The following is an 18,784-nucleotide window of genomic DNA, read 5'->3' on the forward strand; positions in this document are numbered from 1 at the left end:
AGTATGGAGTCTTCGCCACTGCTGTTGTCTAATGTAATAGTGATTAACTTATTAACTGTTCGTACTACTAAATGGTAGTGAAACGGTGTGGTACTCGTATTTCGAATTAGCTTATGAACAGATTCATAAACTAATTCGTACTAACAAGCAATTTATAGGTACATTTTCAGATATAAATGATGATTTTTTAACCATGTCCGATCCTAATAAGATCATAATATGACCCATATTATGGGTCTCCATATTAGGGTGGAGGTTTGCAATAACAGATTTTTGTTTTTACGAGAAATTGATGTTAGTCACTGGCTCAATCTATTAGGTCCATACCCTGTCTCAAACACAAATTGAAAAACAATATGTGTATTTGCCAGACCCAGGATTTAAACCTGCCCCACAACGTTATAGGCCGATGAGTAAGCTGCTCGGTCATCGTAAGTGTTATTTACTTTCGTTAATATTAAAAAACTAGAAATTGTTAAACTAATAAAATAAATACGTATTGTTTAACTCATTTTAACAAAATTTAACATCAATGTGTTTACCAGATAGGTATTGATTCACAAAATACCTATATAAAAATTACAAGCCTAAGTAAATTCCTAATTATTAAGAATTATACTTACCTGCATAATATATGTGTTGACAGGTATAATATAATCTAAGTATATAATAAAACTTAGGCTATATTTCCATTCAGTTTTAAATTTTTACCATTGATTTTTTATTAGGTATAGTTTGCATATTTTGGATTCGATTATTTTTTATTATTTTTTATAATATATTGGTACCTATGTCATATAAATATACATTCGTTTTTAACACTACAACAGGTTATTAGATCCAATGACAGTAGCGTAGTAAAACAACAGTGCGTTAGTAGAAGCGAAACGATCAAAATATAAACACGCAAACTTTGGAAAACACAAATATATGGTGATCTAACCAGGAATTGTACAGAATCAGAATTATTTTCATTTTGATATATTGTTTGCCTATATACAGCTACCTATTTTTTAATTGGAAAATGTTATTATTATTGTTCTTTTTTATATATACATATAATATATCGATCAATGAAGTGACATTATGCGAAGCCTCATACATTAGTTGGGCTTTTAAAATAAAATATAAAAAATGTGTTCTTCCTTAGAAAAACAGGGTTTAATGAAAAAAGCTAAACATTTTCTTTAAAAATTAGCAGATTTTTTCTCCAACATTTTAAGTAACTAAAACCTTATAAAATCAGGAAAGCAGATCTCAGTTTTCAAGTATGGAGCAGTTGAATTTATATTTCATAATATTATGTAACTCATCAATTTATATATCATATCTACTTGCTATAAAAATCAATTGTAGAATCGTTTATATTATATTGAAATGATGTAGTAAATTCCTATTAAATATATATATATAATATATACCTATTATAATTATTTATATTCTAAAAGGCTGACAGAACAACGACCGCATCGTCTAAAATGCACAATAACCAAAACACCCTTCAAAATAACACATGAACATATCGTTGCAATTTCACACGAGATTATCACATCATAGGGATTCCTATTTTCCGGGAAAATCCCCGGAAAAGGAAATAAGATGGCCGTTCACAACCCCCTTTTAAGGCTGCGGTCCGTTCGCACCACCTCCAGTAAGCAGCCTCGGGGGACGGGGTCATCGCAGACAGATGCCCCCTATCCGATCTTGTGGTTTTTTCTCTTCCTTTTGTTTTGGCCTTGATGTAAATACGGTTCTGTTGCCCTTATAAGCGCTATTAACCCTCCTCTGTAGAGGAAAAGGGATGAAGAATATGTGTATACTTTTCCTGTTAAGGGTTGCTTTATTCGTAGATTTTCCTGTCTCGGCTAAATATTTTAAGAACCCGTAAATATACGTGATGTTATATTATAGTAATAATAATATACAATAATTAAATTACCTAACTGATTTTTATTTAATTTTTTTAAAGCTTGTACATATTTTAATGGAATACAGATAATTAGGAAGTATTGTTTTTCTTTAATTGTATCAACTGTCAATTCTTGTAGGAAAGACATTGTATCAATAAGTTGAAATAAAATACAATAGTTAGTACCTACGTACCAATTTATTTCACATAGATTAATAATTATCATAACTGGTTTCATTAGCTTTAATGGACCATTATCAACTGATGAGTTATTGTTGGGTTATTATTATAACATTATCATCAGTTGATAATATATCATTAAAGCGGACGAGACCAGTCTTGATAATCATTAAATTATGTGAAATAAGTACATAATATTATGTTTAATTTTAATTAATAATTCAGATGACTTAATTAAACTTTTCATATAAGAACATATATATATATATATATATGTTTTTAACATACAACAGGCCATTAAACCCCTTTAAAAGTAGTGTTGTTAGTAGTAGAAATGAAATAATCACAAACATCCAAAATTTAAAAAAAATCCCATAACTATATTGTGACCTCACGGGAATCGAGCTTGGAGTCCCCGGATGATAGGACTGCGCTTTACGCTCTGGACTACAAGAGTCGGATGACCTTACTTAATAATAAATTAAATACCTAATTTGGTACAATTAAATATAGGTAGATACTTGCGTAAATATACTAGTATCAAGAAATAACTAAATAGTTACCTACTTAGACTGTAATATCAGAGTTTCCAATTCTTCTTCGACCATGTCCGATCTTAATAGGATCATATGGGCCTCCACAGATGCCAGCCACTTGCTCTACCTATTAGGTCCATATCCTGACTCACACACAAATTGAAAAACAATACGTGTACTTGCCAGACCCAGGATTTGAACCTGACACCCACGGCGTGATAGTCTAACGCTTAAGCCGCGCGGCCACCGTGGGTTATTATGGTATTATCCAATTATGGTATTTTTAAATAGATGTGTTGCTTCCGATACGTAGGTACTAGGTAGGTAGGTACATATCCCCTCGCGAAGAAAAAAAAAATGGCGTCGGTTACATTATTTAAATATTATATTTACTACCACGATGATACAGAACGGCTATCGTCCAATTGATCGTATTGAAAAAGAAACAAATGATCGCGCACCTTGTTTCACTCTGTCCGATCGGGCGTAATGTGGCGCAAACGGCGCGAAATTTAAAATTTATAAAAAATACCCGGCTATATGTAAGTCAAACTATCACGATGGCGATATTACTAATGATGGAGTAAGTAAATCATACTTCAGAGCCAGAATGTCTTAAGTCCGATTTTTCGAAAATTAGTAATACGGCCAGTTCACACTTTGAGTTTATGTATAACATCAACACAATAATCTATTAACACCAATAAAACAATTAAACCCTAAATACATAGGATTAAGGGCATGGCAAAATAATATGGTAGGTATATTGCGTTTTTCCAAAGGTATTCTTTTTTTTAATGAAGTAATCTCTAACAGAAATAATTAGGTACACTTATTTCAATATTACCTAATATACACAGAACAAATTAATAAATATAATTTAGTAAGGGTATCTGTACCCCAATACACTACATTTTGAAGCAGGGTTTTGAATGTATGAGTGTCATATGAAAATAAAACACACATTATAGACGTGCAATAGTGTATTTTGCAACTTAAATACACCAATACTGAATGAACGTCAGCATATAAGCCGAGAGAAGTTGTCAAAACGAAGGAAAAGCTTAGAATTACGTATTATTGACATGTGTTTAAGTTTATCCCATATAATATGCATAATATTCTTCCACACTCGAGATCGGTTGCCTGTTAAAAGTACTCCACACACGTTAGGTACCTATTTCAGTTTCCATTAATTCTGTATTCTCTGTTTTGTCAACGTTTAGGCAAGGAAGCCATCTCAAACCTATCTCCCCAACAAAATGAAATTGCCTTATTCATTTTTAAATGTGTACCTACGTAATGTATGTACTTATACATATTTATATGTTTGAAGGGATTTTCAATTTTATAAAAAGCTCTCAGATTTTTTTAGAAGTCCATAGGACAAGATATCCGAAATGACAACTAAAATTTCTGCCGTGTAAATAATAAAATTATCATATTATGATGTATATTTAACTATTTCTTTTATTCAACGAATAATTCACAAGATTTAAGAATGTATCATTCTAATTATTGAACATAAGTTACATAATTTTGAAAAACGTACGTATGTTCAATAATTAGAATGATACATTCTTAAATCTTGTGAATTATTTGTTGAATAAAAGAAATAGTTAATTATAAATTATTAGCAAGTTCAAGTAAGTTGCATCATAAAAAATATTGGAGAAATCCACGACGTCGGTTAGTAATCAAAGTAATAGGTATCTACTTTGATTTAAGTAACAAAAATCGATTGCCAAAGTAGCTTGATTTGAAATAGCGCTGATGAGTGGGTATTAAAAGTGACCAATAGTTAAAAATTTGTCGCAATTAGTACCTATGTCACTGCGTAGCATAGAGGTAATGCGCGGATGGGGCGTAAACCCGGGAGATGCAGGGTTCGATTCCCTACCGGAGTGGCTTATTTTTTTCAAAAAAGATTTTTTCTATTGGTTATAATTATATTCTCTCAGAAAGTGTTTTTCAAAATTATGTATGTTCTATATTATAATGTTTTTATATATTTAAAAAAAGACTATAAGGCGATATATTCATCATGGTGACCAAAATGAAATCAATTGGAAATCGGCAGCACTGATTCGTTCGCAATGTAGAGAGTTTTTGGAGGAGGCCAATACAGTCAATGGTTGCCATGCCAAAAACGAAGATGATTTTATTATATCACAATAATATATCTTATTCTTATTTAATTTTGCTAATTTTTTTTCGGTGGACGCTAGACAGCATCATTTAGTGAGATCCCATTCTGTATTCCCTGGTAACATATCTTCTCAGTGATGATTATGAATAATGATTATTAATAAATTATTTCTCATTTTGGAGTTACTTACTACTACACCATGTAACATGTATGCAGTCATTACTCTCATGAATCACGGAGTAATGGAGTGATTGTTAATTATTTCCACATTGGGAAAAAAATATTTATGTTCTCATAGGTAATGTGTGGCGCGGATCATATTTATAATTGCATGTCATTAAAATAATTAAGAATTATTTATGAATACCTCTAACAATTAGCAACGCGTCGGAAATATTCATTAAAGTAATAAAAAATCCCGTAAATTACCGAAACTTTTTGAATTATTTTACGGCTTTATTATGCGAGAGTTTTTTTTAATATAACATCGCTGTGTGTTGACGCCCACAAGCAACGATAAATTTTGTTCAAAAAGACATGCTTTATGTACTTATATGGATTTAATTGATTGACATTGCAAGTTTCTTTAAATTCCTATATTTGTATTTTTTTTACAAAAAAATGGTAGAAGTCGGTTATGTGGGATACAGCGGCAAACACATTTTGAAAATAGCCGATATACTAGATTATTTGTTAGGTTAACCAAACCAAACCAAACCTAACCTAACCTAAACTAAGCCAAACTAACAAATAATCCAGTATATAGGGTATTTTCAAAATATGTTTGCCGCTGTATTCCACATAACCGACTAGAACCAAAAAAAATAATACCAGAGGTCGATAACGTGGCACCCGCGAAAAAATTTAATAGTGCCCGCCACTAACTTTATCAGTGATAAGCTGCCAGCAAGCATATAGCAGCTGAGGCATGGTCTAAATCTAAAACGATCGTGACTACGCGACGCGCTGATTGTGCAAACTTTTTTTGTCATAAAAATTCAACATGCGTCACTTTAATTTTTATTCTTATTTAAGTAATAATAATAATATATTCATTAACATGTGTTGTTTTTCGAGTAAATATGTAACGTTTTTAGTCATTTTTACACGATTTAAGAATTAATTCCTCCGACACCATCACAAAACAAATTGACGTGCTCACAGGTTGACTATCGCTCTCCGAATGGCAAACGCGGGCGAAATTACATCCCACCTATTGCTGAAAATTATTTCCCGTTTCACTAAAATATGCTCTTAAACAGACAAAATGCCGTCCTCTATGATTTTTAATTTCAAATTGCCCAAAAATATACCTATTTTGTACAATGTGACTAAAGTTGATGTCCAAATTTAGCAACGATTTTTTCATATTTTTATAAAATTTACACGTTTTTTATTTACGAAATAGGTAGGTAATTAGGTACAACACTATATTATTTTTTGACAATTACATAACGTCAATGATATTTTCATTAAAAACGCTATAATTTAAAATATGACAAAGATACCAAAGTTTCAATCCTTTGTTAGTGTATCGCGTTCATATAATAATATAGTAGTTGACATTTTTATATAACGTATTATATGGAAAACCGCATAGTCCTGTGGGAGCTTTTATATGTTGAAGTTGTATTGAATACATATTGGAAAACTTTTGTCAGATCGACAAAGTTTCCACAAAGTAACTAACCAGGTTGTAACATCGATAAAAAAGAAATGATTCTTTTATACGTATAAATAGATTCGATATAGGTAGATATATACCTAAGTAATAAACGATAATATATAGGATATATAATGTTTAGTGTAATAAAACTATTTAATTCTACTAATAAATAATACTTAAATAATGTATAACTAGTAGATATGATTTTCACCATTTTAAAAGATCTGTAAGAAGTATATAACCACTTTTTTTAAAAATACGGTACCCAGCTATGCTCGAACTCGCACCCCCTGGGATTCACGCCCGTATGTCCTGACCGCTAAGCTACGTGTGTCGTATCGAATGTTGACGAAATTAGCCAGCGGTTCTTAAAATTCTTACTAAATTGCGTTATTGTTTTTGGTATGTAACCGGCTTTTGTATTTTAAATCAAAAAGTATTAATAATTTACATTAATTACTAACCGATGTCAGGATTATTCAAAAGTATAGTTAATGTACTTGCACTTAAAATAATAAATTAATAAAAAATAGAATGACTTTTCAAATATTATAATAAATATATTGACAGTGATATAGGTGGGTAACAGCGCCATTTGTAAATTAGTATGCAATCATTGTGACTAGGGAATCCAATCCCGAGCCAAAATTCTGATCCCGGGATTTTGAGATTACAATTTGATAATCCCGGGATCCGGGACTGGTCCCGGGATTGGCATTTTTTTCCATTGTTAATATAAAATTTCATATTTACAAATAACATTGATAAAATCGGTCAAAAATAAATCTAGTATAATTTATACTATTTATATTATATACAATGGAGTAAATAATATTGTAATATAAATAATAATGTGAATTTAATAAATAAGATTGCTGATTCTGATAGTTAAGACTTAATGAATGGGTTAGCGAGATTTAAAATAGTAAAGCAAATCATGGTGTACTTATAGCCTTTCCGCTTCATAAATCTAATTAGTCAGCCAAAAATGAAACTGCCGTAAAACGTATGAGATCATGGTGGAATTACTTTGTAAATAGTGCGAAGAATTGTTTTTTTCCAATCATTCTCATTTTTATTAATTTATGTGAAAAATAAAAAGAATCGGCAACTTACACATGGGTATAAATCAAACTTCATTCAAACTTAGTTTATTTCTAATGTAGTTATTTGTTATTAAAAGTATTTTTTCTGTTATATTTTCGTTTTTATTTTATTTTCCATAAAAATTGATATAAAAATCAATCCCGAAAGATTCGGGATTATGTTTATCAATCCCGGGATTCATAGGTATCGAAAATAGCTCGGGAAAAATTGTGACTTGGAAAACCACCTAATTGAAAATATTCATAACTGTTTTACAATCTGTCAATACAAACCTCTACTCTGTGGAGGCCCATATGATCCTATTAGGATCGGACATGGTCGAAAGCAAAAAAGAAAAGCGAAGAAACACCTATAATATAACTACTAAAAAAATATTTTTGAAAAGAGAAATCAGCGAGAGAAAAGAAAATTGATCAATAGGAGAAGAGATGCACTAGGAGCTTATTTATTTTTATGGAGCGTAGATTTAAAAATCCACAGGCACTCATGGTGTTTAACAAATTTTAAATAATCCGACATTTTTTTAAAAGTTGTATCTTCTCTCGAACGAAACGACATTTTTGCGAGGATACTAATGAACTCACCTAAAGATATCGTATTCTGACCTAACAAAATGACTCCACTTAATGATTTCACTAAATTACTCGCCTCTAGACAAAAATACTAGCATAATCTGAACAAGACTTTCGGTAGCAATTATAATTTAAATACAACCTCCATAAAATGCCCTCAGTCGATAGTAGGTATTGATTAAATAAGCCAACTTACAGTGCAAGATAATAACATAAGTTAATCTAGCACCTAAATAATAATAAAATGTGTTTAATTAAAAATTACAAGTCTGATTACATATTTATTTTATTGTCTGACTGTACATGGTAAACGCACCTTGCAACGTTGATTAAGTCATTAGTTTTAAGTCAACCGAGACAGACAATGCATTATTGTAGTAAGAGTAAAAGAGATAGTGAGTGGATGGTAAAGAGTGAAAAAAGAAACAAAAAATAACGCCAGAGGGAAACATACTGCGAAGAAATTATAGCGAAAGAAAGAGAGGAGTGACTAATAAAAATGTTGTCAGAAAAGGACAACAGCTTGTGCTGTAGAGCGGGAAATTTTCAGAGGAAACAAACCGATTGAATTATTTTTGATTAAATTAAAAAAATATATAAAAATAATGTATACATTGTTTTTATTCTCGTTGGTTCTACAATCCTATGTTTTTCAGATTTTTTTTTATGTTCATAATCTTAGCCCAAAAACAACATGTAACTTTGCATGACCTGGGATTCTAAGCCGAGACTCACAGCTTAATAGGCGGACGCATTACCACTGTGCATCGGTGATGATACAAATATAGTATACCTACTTGTCTATCATATTATAATCTTATTAAATTAGAGGTGTTTACGACAGGAGGTTGTTAATAAATTTTGTTTAGAGACCTTTAAATACTATCCACAGAGTGTATACGGCGGAGCTATGGGATGCTGGCATGGCCTGTGAAGACGCGAGAAGACGGGTGCATGAGAGGGATGGATGTAGGTACCGTGTGGTGTCCATATGCTCCAACTAGGGTGCGGACATGGTTAAAAAAGGAGGATAAAGTTTTTACTTGCCGGATGTGCTGTCACGATGAACATTTTTTAAACCAAGAAATTTGCAATATACTGTATTGACTGATGTGCACACAAATGTGTTATTATTGACATATTTACGTATCTAATTTGAGTACGTGGATATATTATGGTACTGTTTCATTAACTTAACTAAATAAATACTCGCAAATAATGTTTTATTTATAAGTATAAAGCAGTAACGTGCACTGACGCTCGATACGTCACCATCCATTGCTTGAGAGCGGCAGAAATAGATAGAAAGAGAATAAAACAATTTCTGGGAAAATATTTCATAAAAAAATTAGATTTATTCAGCTGTGACAATAACCGATTTTGTCAGCCCAATATTAAGTATGTCAGAATTTTAAATGTTATTTCATTTGTCCAACACAAATAAAACAAAAGTCAAACAAACTTTCATTTTATAATATTTTTAAATATTATATTACAAACATTATCGAGTGCTCCGGTTCGTTTCGAATTCAATTTCGAATGACACCCTATTAAAAGCTAAAATACTAACAAATATATTGAATTAGCTGTATATTGAACTTTTAAGTCGATTTAGTCAAGTTGGTTAACTATAGACTTTTAATTATGAACTCCTCAATTGGTCCACGCGTCCCACGATTGGGCGCCACTTATATTGAGAGCGCTAGAGTGAGAGAGAAGGTGTCGTGAAGGGTCGATGCGAGCTTTTATGGCGTATTTAACGCGCCGCAACTCAATTACTTGTCCACCTTTATTATGATAATTTCAATACTGAAAAGGCAATCGGAATCGCTTGACCTCCTCCGGCGGTGAACGGGTTAACTCAGAAATCACAACGATAATAAAATTATGAATGAATCATTATATTATTTATGACCCGTCTAGGTAGGTATAAATAAATATGTCTTGACTGCTTTGTAAGTGAGATGATAGGTATTGTATTGTTGGGTAATTACGATATTACCTTGTGTTGCTACCTGGTTTTCTCTCCACTATCCGTCATGTCTCCACATGCGTTATAGTAATGGTGAAGGGTGTTTAGGCTGTTTTAATTTCGACATAACTAGTGCACACTAAACTTTGTACTTATTTGTTTTCATTGAAACAAATTCGTTGTCAAAATTATTTCTATACCTCAGAGGAAATGTGTCCTATGTCAAAAATAACACTTTCGGGAAAACGTATTTTTATGAACTTTCGACTTCTAAATGGTATCTAAAGAGAAAAGGTAAACTGCCTCAGAAAGAATGGTTACTTTAGTTAGGTACTAAATTTGTAGGTAGATGCATACTTAAATCATTTTCTGCAAAATAGCACATACGAAACACTGGTTTTGAGTAAAGGCCGACTATAGACAGACCGGGTAACGATAATAATGCTAGATATTGATTATTTTCTAATAGAATGCACTAAGCTATTCGCAGTAAATGAAGATTTTTTGTTCAAATTAATTATTAATTTGTATATGAAACTTTCATCATTTTCTACAAACAGAACAGTTTATCATATTATTGTACTCGAAATATGAGAAATAGCTATCACTGTGACAGAAATTTACAGTTTCATGCCACGGCCTGACTTTTACGGTGGGCCTTGGCTCGGAGATAAGATTTATTACCTTATTGAAATATTATATGATACAAATTTCAAATCCACAATATACCTACCTACATACAAAACATTTATTTAATAATAATACCTATACAGGTTGACTATTTTTGACATATAAATTACACCTTTATAACTTATTTAGTATGCTCATCATAATTCCATTAGGATTAAAGTGATTAGATAATTCAAATTAAAAAAAAAATAATAAGCAAACGAGTATAAACTCGTGCGTTTACGAACATACATATTACATACAGCACTACCTTTACAAATCTAGTGTGATAGTTGTTCTATTTTTTACAAAAACATTACAAACTTTATGACTTGTTTAACGACAGCTTTATGACTTGTGTGGTAGGTACTTTTCGTATGTAACGGTCACATTATCTTGTCATCAATGTCATACAAGCGTGTTAATTGCCGTGTTTTATGGCGATATATCACCATATCAACATGATTTATTAAACTGTACGCGTAAACTAGTTACAATATAATGTTATATGGGCAAGACTTTTTATACAAACTAATACCGATACCTATCAATCATTGACTAAAATTTATGGATTACACTATTGAACACAAATATACAAACCCACAAAATACAGGGTTTACCCCGATAGTCAATTTATATTCATGATTATCATTGATGTAGATATATGTAGTATATTTGTGTTCAATAATGTAACCCTCATCAATATTAGGTACGAGGGTGGGTCAATAATTCCTTAGAAAAAAGCATTAAAACAGTTTTTATTTTTGTATTTTTTTTTTTATTTCTCAACATAATCTCCTTGGAGCTCAATACACTTGGTTAGACGTTTCTCAATTTTTTTTAAACCGTCAGAAAAATAAGTTTTCGGAAGGTCCTCAAAATAAGCATTTGTCCGATCGATGACTTCTTCATTTGAAAAAAAACGTTGTCCACTTAGCCATTTTTTTAAGTTTGGGAAAAGGAAAAAGTCACTGGGGGCTAAATCTGGCGAATACGGTGGGTGGTCGACCAATTCGAACTTCAATTCTTCAATTTTAGCCATTGATCGTAAACATGTGTGAACACGGGCATTGTCCTGATGAAAGAGGATTTTTTTCCTGTTTAAATGAGGCCGTTTTTCTTCAATTTTGTTTTTTAGCTGGTCCAATAAAGATGCATAATAATCCCCTGTTATTGTTTTTCCTTTTTCCAAATAGTCAACGAAAATAATTCCACGTGCATCCCAAAATACAGTAGCCATAACCTTACCAGCTGATTTTACGGTTTTCGCCTTCTTTGGACATGGTTCGCCTTTCGCAATCCACTGCTTTGACTGTTCTTTCGTCTCGGGAGTATAGTGGTGTATCCATGTTTCATCTACAGTCACAAAGCGACGAAAAAATTCATCCGGATTGCGTTGCATGAGCGACAACAGGGCTTTAGAGGCCACCACCCTATTGCGTTTATTGTCGACTGTGAGCAAACGCGGCACCCGTCTTGCAGAAATTTTTTTCATGCCCAATTTGTCATGTAAAATAGAAATGACGCTACCTTTTGAGATCCCTGTAACCTCAATTATCTCACTCAACTTTAATCTTCGGTCACTTAACACCATATCGTGGATTTTATTGATCATTTCTGGTGTAGTCACCTCTACAGCACGTCCTGAGCGTGGTTCATCCTTTGTTGATGTACGACCACGTTTAAATTCATTTAACCAGTTATAAATAGTTGCAAGTGAAGGAGCAGATATGCCGTGAACTAAATCCAACTCATTTTTTATTTCCTTTGCTGTTAACCCTTTTATATTAAAATGTTTAATAACAGCTCTAAACTCAATTTTCTCCATTTTCCATTTTTCCATTTTCCACAAGCAAATTTTTTTTTAAATGTACGAGAAACACACAACAACCCGACCAATCTGATTGAAATTTCGCAGCATACTGAATCGGTAGTGCCGCTGCATGAAAACAAACCGCTTACAGTACTAGTCGCGCCACCTGTCGGCTTTTCTAAGGACTTATTGACCCACCCTCGTATGTTACACACAATATTATGAAACCACGTAGATTTTGATAATAATATGGCAGGTATAAGTTATAGTTATTTTAAACTTAAAAAAAACGAGAATTTCAAATATCAGGTAGATACCACTGGCGATGGGTGGAAGTAAGCTTTTAAGACCCGACACAAATAGCGTAGGTACACTAAACTTTAATAGACATACCATATTTTTTTTTATTCAACTAAGACTACAATGTGCATATATTGTTAGTTAGTTTTTGAAAATTAATCAAGCCCTGCGTATATCAAACTATAATTAATAGACAATAAATAGTCAAAAATAGTAGTCTATAAAATATCTACAATAATGCCTTCAAATCATACATAGTTTAAGATATTTTATAAATAGAAGAATATTATTTTTTTTATCTCTTATGGTTTGGGGAAACCACCAACAACTGTAATACCTATTATAGGTATTCAACGAAAACAAATTAGTATGACTAAAAAAGTGTGCACTATTTTTATCGGATAGCACATAGCATACCTAAACTATTGTGGTTTGGTTTAGGCAGGGTTTACCTGTATAGATTTATTAATATCCAGTAAACTGAAGGTAAAAATGCGAGAGAAGCGATTAGTCAGTCCAATTCCGATGTAATTATGAAAAAATGTATAAGGCATCTTTTTAACCGAAAGTGGTCAATTTATAAAGAATTATTGGTAGATACATCAAATGCTTTTGGATTGCGGCGGGGTGGTTATTATGATTTAAAATATCCTGCGGCACTATTTTTCCTAACACTACCCCATTGATGATTACTATGTCAAAATGATGTAACGTTAACAAGTCAATAAATAGGGGTATAGCGAGGTGTTTTAGCACCCGGGTCATTAATAAAAAATGCGCCCCATACGCAATACAAAACTTTCACCTCTGCGCATTTGTACTTATAATACCTCATAAAACTGAACAATAATTCAAGGAATTAGGGAGGAATATAACAATCATATATGTACCTACTTGCCGATAAATAAAAAACAGTAAATTATATTTTCCTTCGAATTAGTGGTGAATTGGGGGTGAATTAGTGTTGGTATTATATAAATGCGAAAAAATACTAAATAATTACATTTTTTTTTATCACGTTTTTAAATTTTCAATTCGAAAACTTGTCAATTCTATGTATCAATAATTTAGGACAAATAAGGCAATTGTCAACAAATCATTTTTTTGCTATTTTGCAACAAACAAATATAGAATACCTACTGAAATGTCATTTTGTTTTCCATTGTTACGCACGTATATATTAATAATTTAGTTGCTATGACCACCCCCTTAGCAACCAATAATAGTGGATTGGATTACGGATTTCTTCCGAAATAACTTTTTATACAAATCAGAATGAACTGAAAATGAATTTAATTCTGCTTAAAGATGGCTAAAAGTATCAAAAGAATGCATTGGCATCGTATTCTGATATATTCTAAAAGTTTAAAATGTCTAGCTAGTCGGGAAGTTAGTTAAAAATCGATTGCAAGATTTGTACTGGATAAACAATCATCGGACAAACAAGAATACGAGCTAAGAAAAACGTGGTAAAATAAGAATATCTAATTAACAATTAATTCTATAATCTTTTATTTTTCTTTTAACCACTTATCCAATCTAAAAGTCTAAATATATCTAACCTAATCCGAAGGAGATAGGTACAGGTCATAGACTATAGATACATCGTACAGGTACGTATTCAGATGATATCGATCTACGAGCCGCGATCGGTTGCTGCGAAAATAATTATTATGCTATCAGTCACAATTTTCCAAAGATTTATTTGTTTTCAGTAATGGCGTTTAATAACACGTTGCAAACGATTTAACACCCGCTGCGCCGGCAGCGCGACACGAACTTATTACGCATTTATACCTACAGCTTATATCATAACAGATGATTCTGAACATTTCCGTGGATAGGTACAGGACCGACTAGAAAAACACGACCACTTTCGGAAGACGCATATTTGCATCATTATTTTCGGTCCCAATAATAAGACTGGCCTCCATATTTTGATTATTACGAGAAATGGATGTTTACCACTGAACACAAACTATTAGGTATATACCTGGGTCCATGGCCCCCATATCCTGAAGCGGGCCCCCAGGCAATATTGTTTGGCAGGCCCCCTACCTATCGCTAAGAGTAAAGTCAGTATAACGCGATACAGTAGCGTTTTCCATGGTGTACGCGGTAAAATTAAGGTCTATTTTTAGAGATTTTTTGTATTTTTAATATGTACATCCATTTGAATTATGGAGTTGTCGAGTTAGGTACACAGTTAAAAATTGCATTGTACAATCAAATATTTTAATTATTAATAATTATTGAACCAAAATAGACTTTTTTTACTATTAGAGCAATTTTGTGGTCTGTACTCTATCATCGATCAATAAGTATCTCACTTATCGGTCGAGTCGTCACGCCGAGCCCCTAGGCTAGAGCCCTGCCAGCCCCCCCTTGTGGGGGCCATGCCTGGGTCCAATGAAAAATATCATGTAATTTTTCACACCCGGGACCCAAACCTGGTGTATTTTGATGGTCTCGAACCTTGGATATTGCCACATAAAAGATTAATAAAATATAAATACAAAATTAGTCACCATACCATCACCATACCTAAGCGTCGACTTAGATGATGGTCAGGCCATAACGCCAGAAGATGGTCAGGCCATAAAACGCAAGAAGTACAATTTCCACCTGACTTTTATAAAATATTACTAATATTGGCCTCAGCTTTTGAGCTTTAAGAATCGATGTCTCCGTCGAATCTTAGGAGTACATCAGTACGACCGCGTTACAAACACTCAAGTTCATGAGCGGATACAGCAGCCTTCGGTGATTGAGGTAATCGCGAAGAGAAGCTTTACGTGGTTGGGACATGTGTTCCGGTTGCCGCCAGAGAGTGCGACACTTCGTACCTTTGTGGCATAGTCTCAAGGGTTTCGTCGCCGCGGCCGGTCCTCTCTCACCCTGCAGTGGTGGCAAAAAAGTGATATACGCGCTGCAGGTCTGGCATGGCGGGAGGTGCGAGAGTTGGCGATGGACCGAGGGAAGTGGCGCGAACTTGTGCTTAATAATGCTGGGGCGTGACAGCGTGAAAGAAGAATTACGAATATTGAATGCGCGTATCGTTTGCGTGACAAACTTTAATGCGACCTTCTTAGAACCAAAACACATGGTAACGCAGGCAGCATTGCGTCAACGAAGGTCTTACTTGATTCCAAATGTATTCAATTGAAATCAAGCAAGGCCATTCCAATTACTATATACATTTATTGCGATTGAATACAATCTTAATCAATTAAGACATCGTCTGCATTGTTGTATTTATTAATTGGCCATAACAGCTTCACCCAAAAAGCAAACCACTTCCCAGTATATTTGCGTTCCCCGATCTAATGAATTGTCATACATTTTGAAACAAAAATGAAAGGGAATTTAAACCTACTAGAGTAAGTTGTAGTAAGTACAATTCAATGATCAACAAATATTGTCTACCAGTGCATAAAATGAATGCAGGTTTTCTAATAGAGAAAAGTATGCAATATCATAGTATTTTTTCTTCATTTTTTCTATGATACCAGTAGGTAAATAAATGTCTTTCGCCAAGATTGTTCACTGTTCGTAATTTCAATAATGCCTACTTAATAATTTCTGGTTATAACTCACCGCTAATTTATTCATCTATATTACTCAATCGTTTTTAATAACTCGCAGTGTAATTTCGATATAATAAATTTGACGTTAATAGAGTCTTCCCACGACAGTTTTGGAATGTGTTGCTTCTGGTTCTAAACATTTACGGTTTTTTTTTTATTTATTTTTTTACTGTACCTATACTACATTAATATTTTTTTTTTGATCATGTCTGATCCTAAGAAGATCATAATATGGGCCTTCACAGAGTGGAGGTTTGCATTACCTAACAGACATTTGTTTTTAAAAGAAATGGATGTTAGCCACTTACTCAACCTAGTAAGTCCATACTCTGACTTCAAACACACATTAAAAAAACAATAATATGTGTACTTGCCAGACCCAGGATTTGAACCTAGGACCCATGTTATTATAAGCCGATGAGTTAGTTGCTTGGCCATCGGCCATAATATTTAGTTTAAGACTGTTTTTTAAGTAGGTACCTATCTAATCTAAGTCCTTACAAGTTTTATAATCTATCTTATTTGAGGATCAAGATAAAAAAAATGCACATAGACAATTCTCTCATTTGAAATATACGGACTTTTTTCTGAACCATTTTTATTCTACTAATTACATACGTAGATATGTACCTACATTAAATGTTATAAAATAGTATATTATTTGACCAGTTTAGTAATATTATTACCAAACTAAGATAAGTCCATTACAAATTTTACCAAGTCCAAAAGTCCTAAATGTTTCATCCCCAAATAATAAAATAAAACTTTAATAAATTGTTAAAATATTTAAGTTACCCTTACCGCAACTCTGCTCTCCTTGAGGTCCAGTCTCATGGCCAAGGCCTCCCTCATGAAGACGTCGGGGTAGTGCGACGCGAGAAATGCCCTCTCCAACTCCTCAAGCTGCCATGAGTTGAAGTTGGTCCGCGACCTTCGCCGCTTTCCACCGTCCGCATCGTCGCAGTCTTGGTTCCCTGGAAAAAGCGGAAAACGTATTTTATAACAAAATTAATAACGAATAGATAGATACGTTTTAAGTTTCCATCCCCAATTATTGAACATATGCCAATGCAAAAAGGGACGAATTTACATGATAGATTAACATTATATACCTAATTATGAAACATTTTGTCAAACACTGACTCATGACTGACTCGCACATACAAACTCAACGCAATCGCAAATTATTCGGAACTTAGTTGAAATCTTTATACTTGTTAATTATAATATTTCATATTCTCCAAAAGAATTAAATATCAATTCTTATGTACCAGTGGCGGCTCGCTGACTTTCTAGGTGGTGGGGTTTAGCCATTAATTATTAAATATACATACCTACCTACTTTATCATATTATACCTACATTATGTACCAAGCTACTAATAAGGAAATGAATATTTTTTCAGAATAAATAATATGATTATCTGAGTCGTTACTTAAGCACATCTAAAGAGCATGCTTAAAAATATAAACGTAATTAATAATTATTATTGTTAGGTATTATTGATTTAAAATAATTATCAGTGTTGAACAACGACATACAGCGAGCGTATTTACTCACTTATTGGTTATTTGATTCGCTCCCCAGTATGCGTATACTATCGCTAATGCATTATCATACTTTGTAGAACGAGATTTTCACTACGGCGATGGGATAATAATAACGGGAAAATAGACGCTATATCTTTCTTAATTAAATTTGTACATAGGTGTCACTTTATAATCGGACGTATTTTATTAAATTAATTATTTTAATACCACGCAATCATCATTATGTTATTACATAATTAACAATCATTGCTTTATTTACTTGCATAATAATAATAAATATCTCTATAAAATTGCGACGGATTTAGACGGATAAAATAAATTAAATAAATCATTTTAATCAAGTAATTAAGTAGGTATATTATGACAATCATAAACGGACGTGTATTTTCGTCATTATAGCGATGTGGGGATGGTCCCTGCGAACCTTTAAGGTACAGCCACCCCTGCTATGTACCTACTATCGATAATTTAAATTCAATCTTTATCAAGTACATACCCTTTACTTCTTGTAAATTGAATTCATAGTCTGATTGACGAGATTATTGTACTATTCCATATCAGTGAGTAGAGCTGTTATAACAGATGGGGTTTGCTGTAAGGCGAACTTTTATCTAAAACTGTGTCAAATTACATGCTAAAATTTTGAATAAAATAGTCGTATTTCAGATAAAATATTAGGACCGTGTGCGAGTTGGCTATCGCTTGGAGGTAAACGATTTAACTGCAAACATTATTTAGTCGATGTTGCATTAATTATTATGTATGTATACAAACT

At 32.7% G+C, this 18,784-nt stretch overlaps 1 protein-coding gene across 1 annotated transcript in view; it reads right to left on the minus strand.

Annotated features, from left to right (window-relative positions):
- The window catches only part of OdsH (Ods-site homeobox), a 138,179-nt gene that overhangs the window by 14,757 nt on the left and 104,638 nt on the right, over positions 1-18,784 (minus strand). The window contains exon 3 of the mRNA XM_085949883.1: positions 17,262-17,434. Within this exon, the coding sequence (XP_085806009.1) occupies positions 17,262-17,434 (173 nt within the window). The remainder of the gene's footprint in view (positions 1-17,261; positions 17,435-18,784) is intronic.

Source organism: Rhyacophila brunnea, unplaced genomic scaffold, assembly GCF_057557595.1.
Source record: "Rhyacophila brunnea isolate RB1 unplaced genomic scaffold, BYU_Rbru_1.0 scaffold_22, whole genome shotgun sequence".
Classification (NCBI taxonomy): domain Eukaryota; kingdom Metazoa; phylum Arthropoda; class Insecta; order Trichoptera; family Rhyacophilidae; genus Rhyacophila; species Rhyacophila brunnea.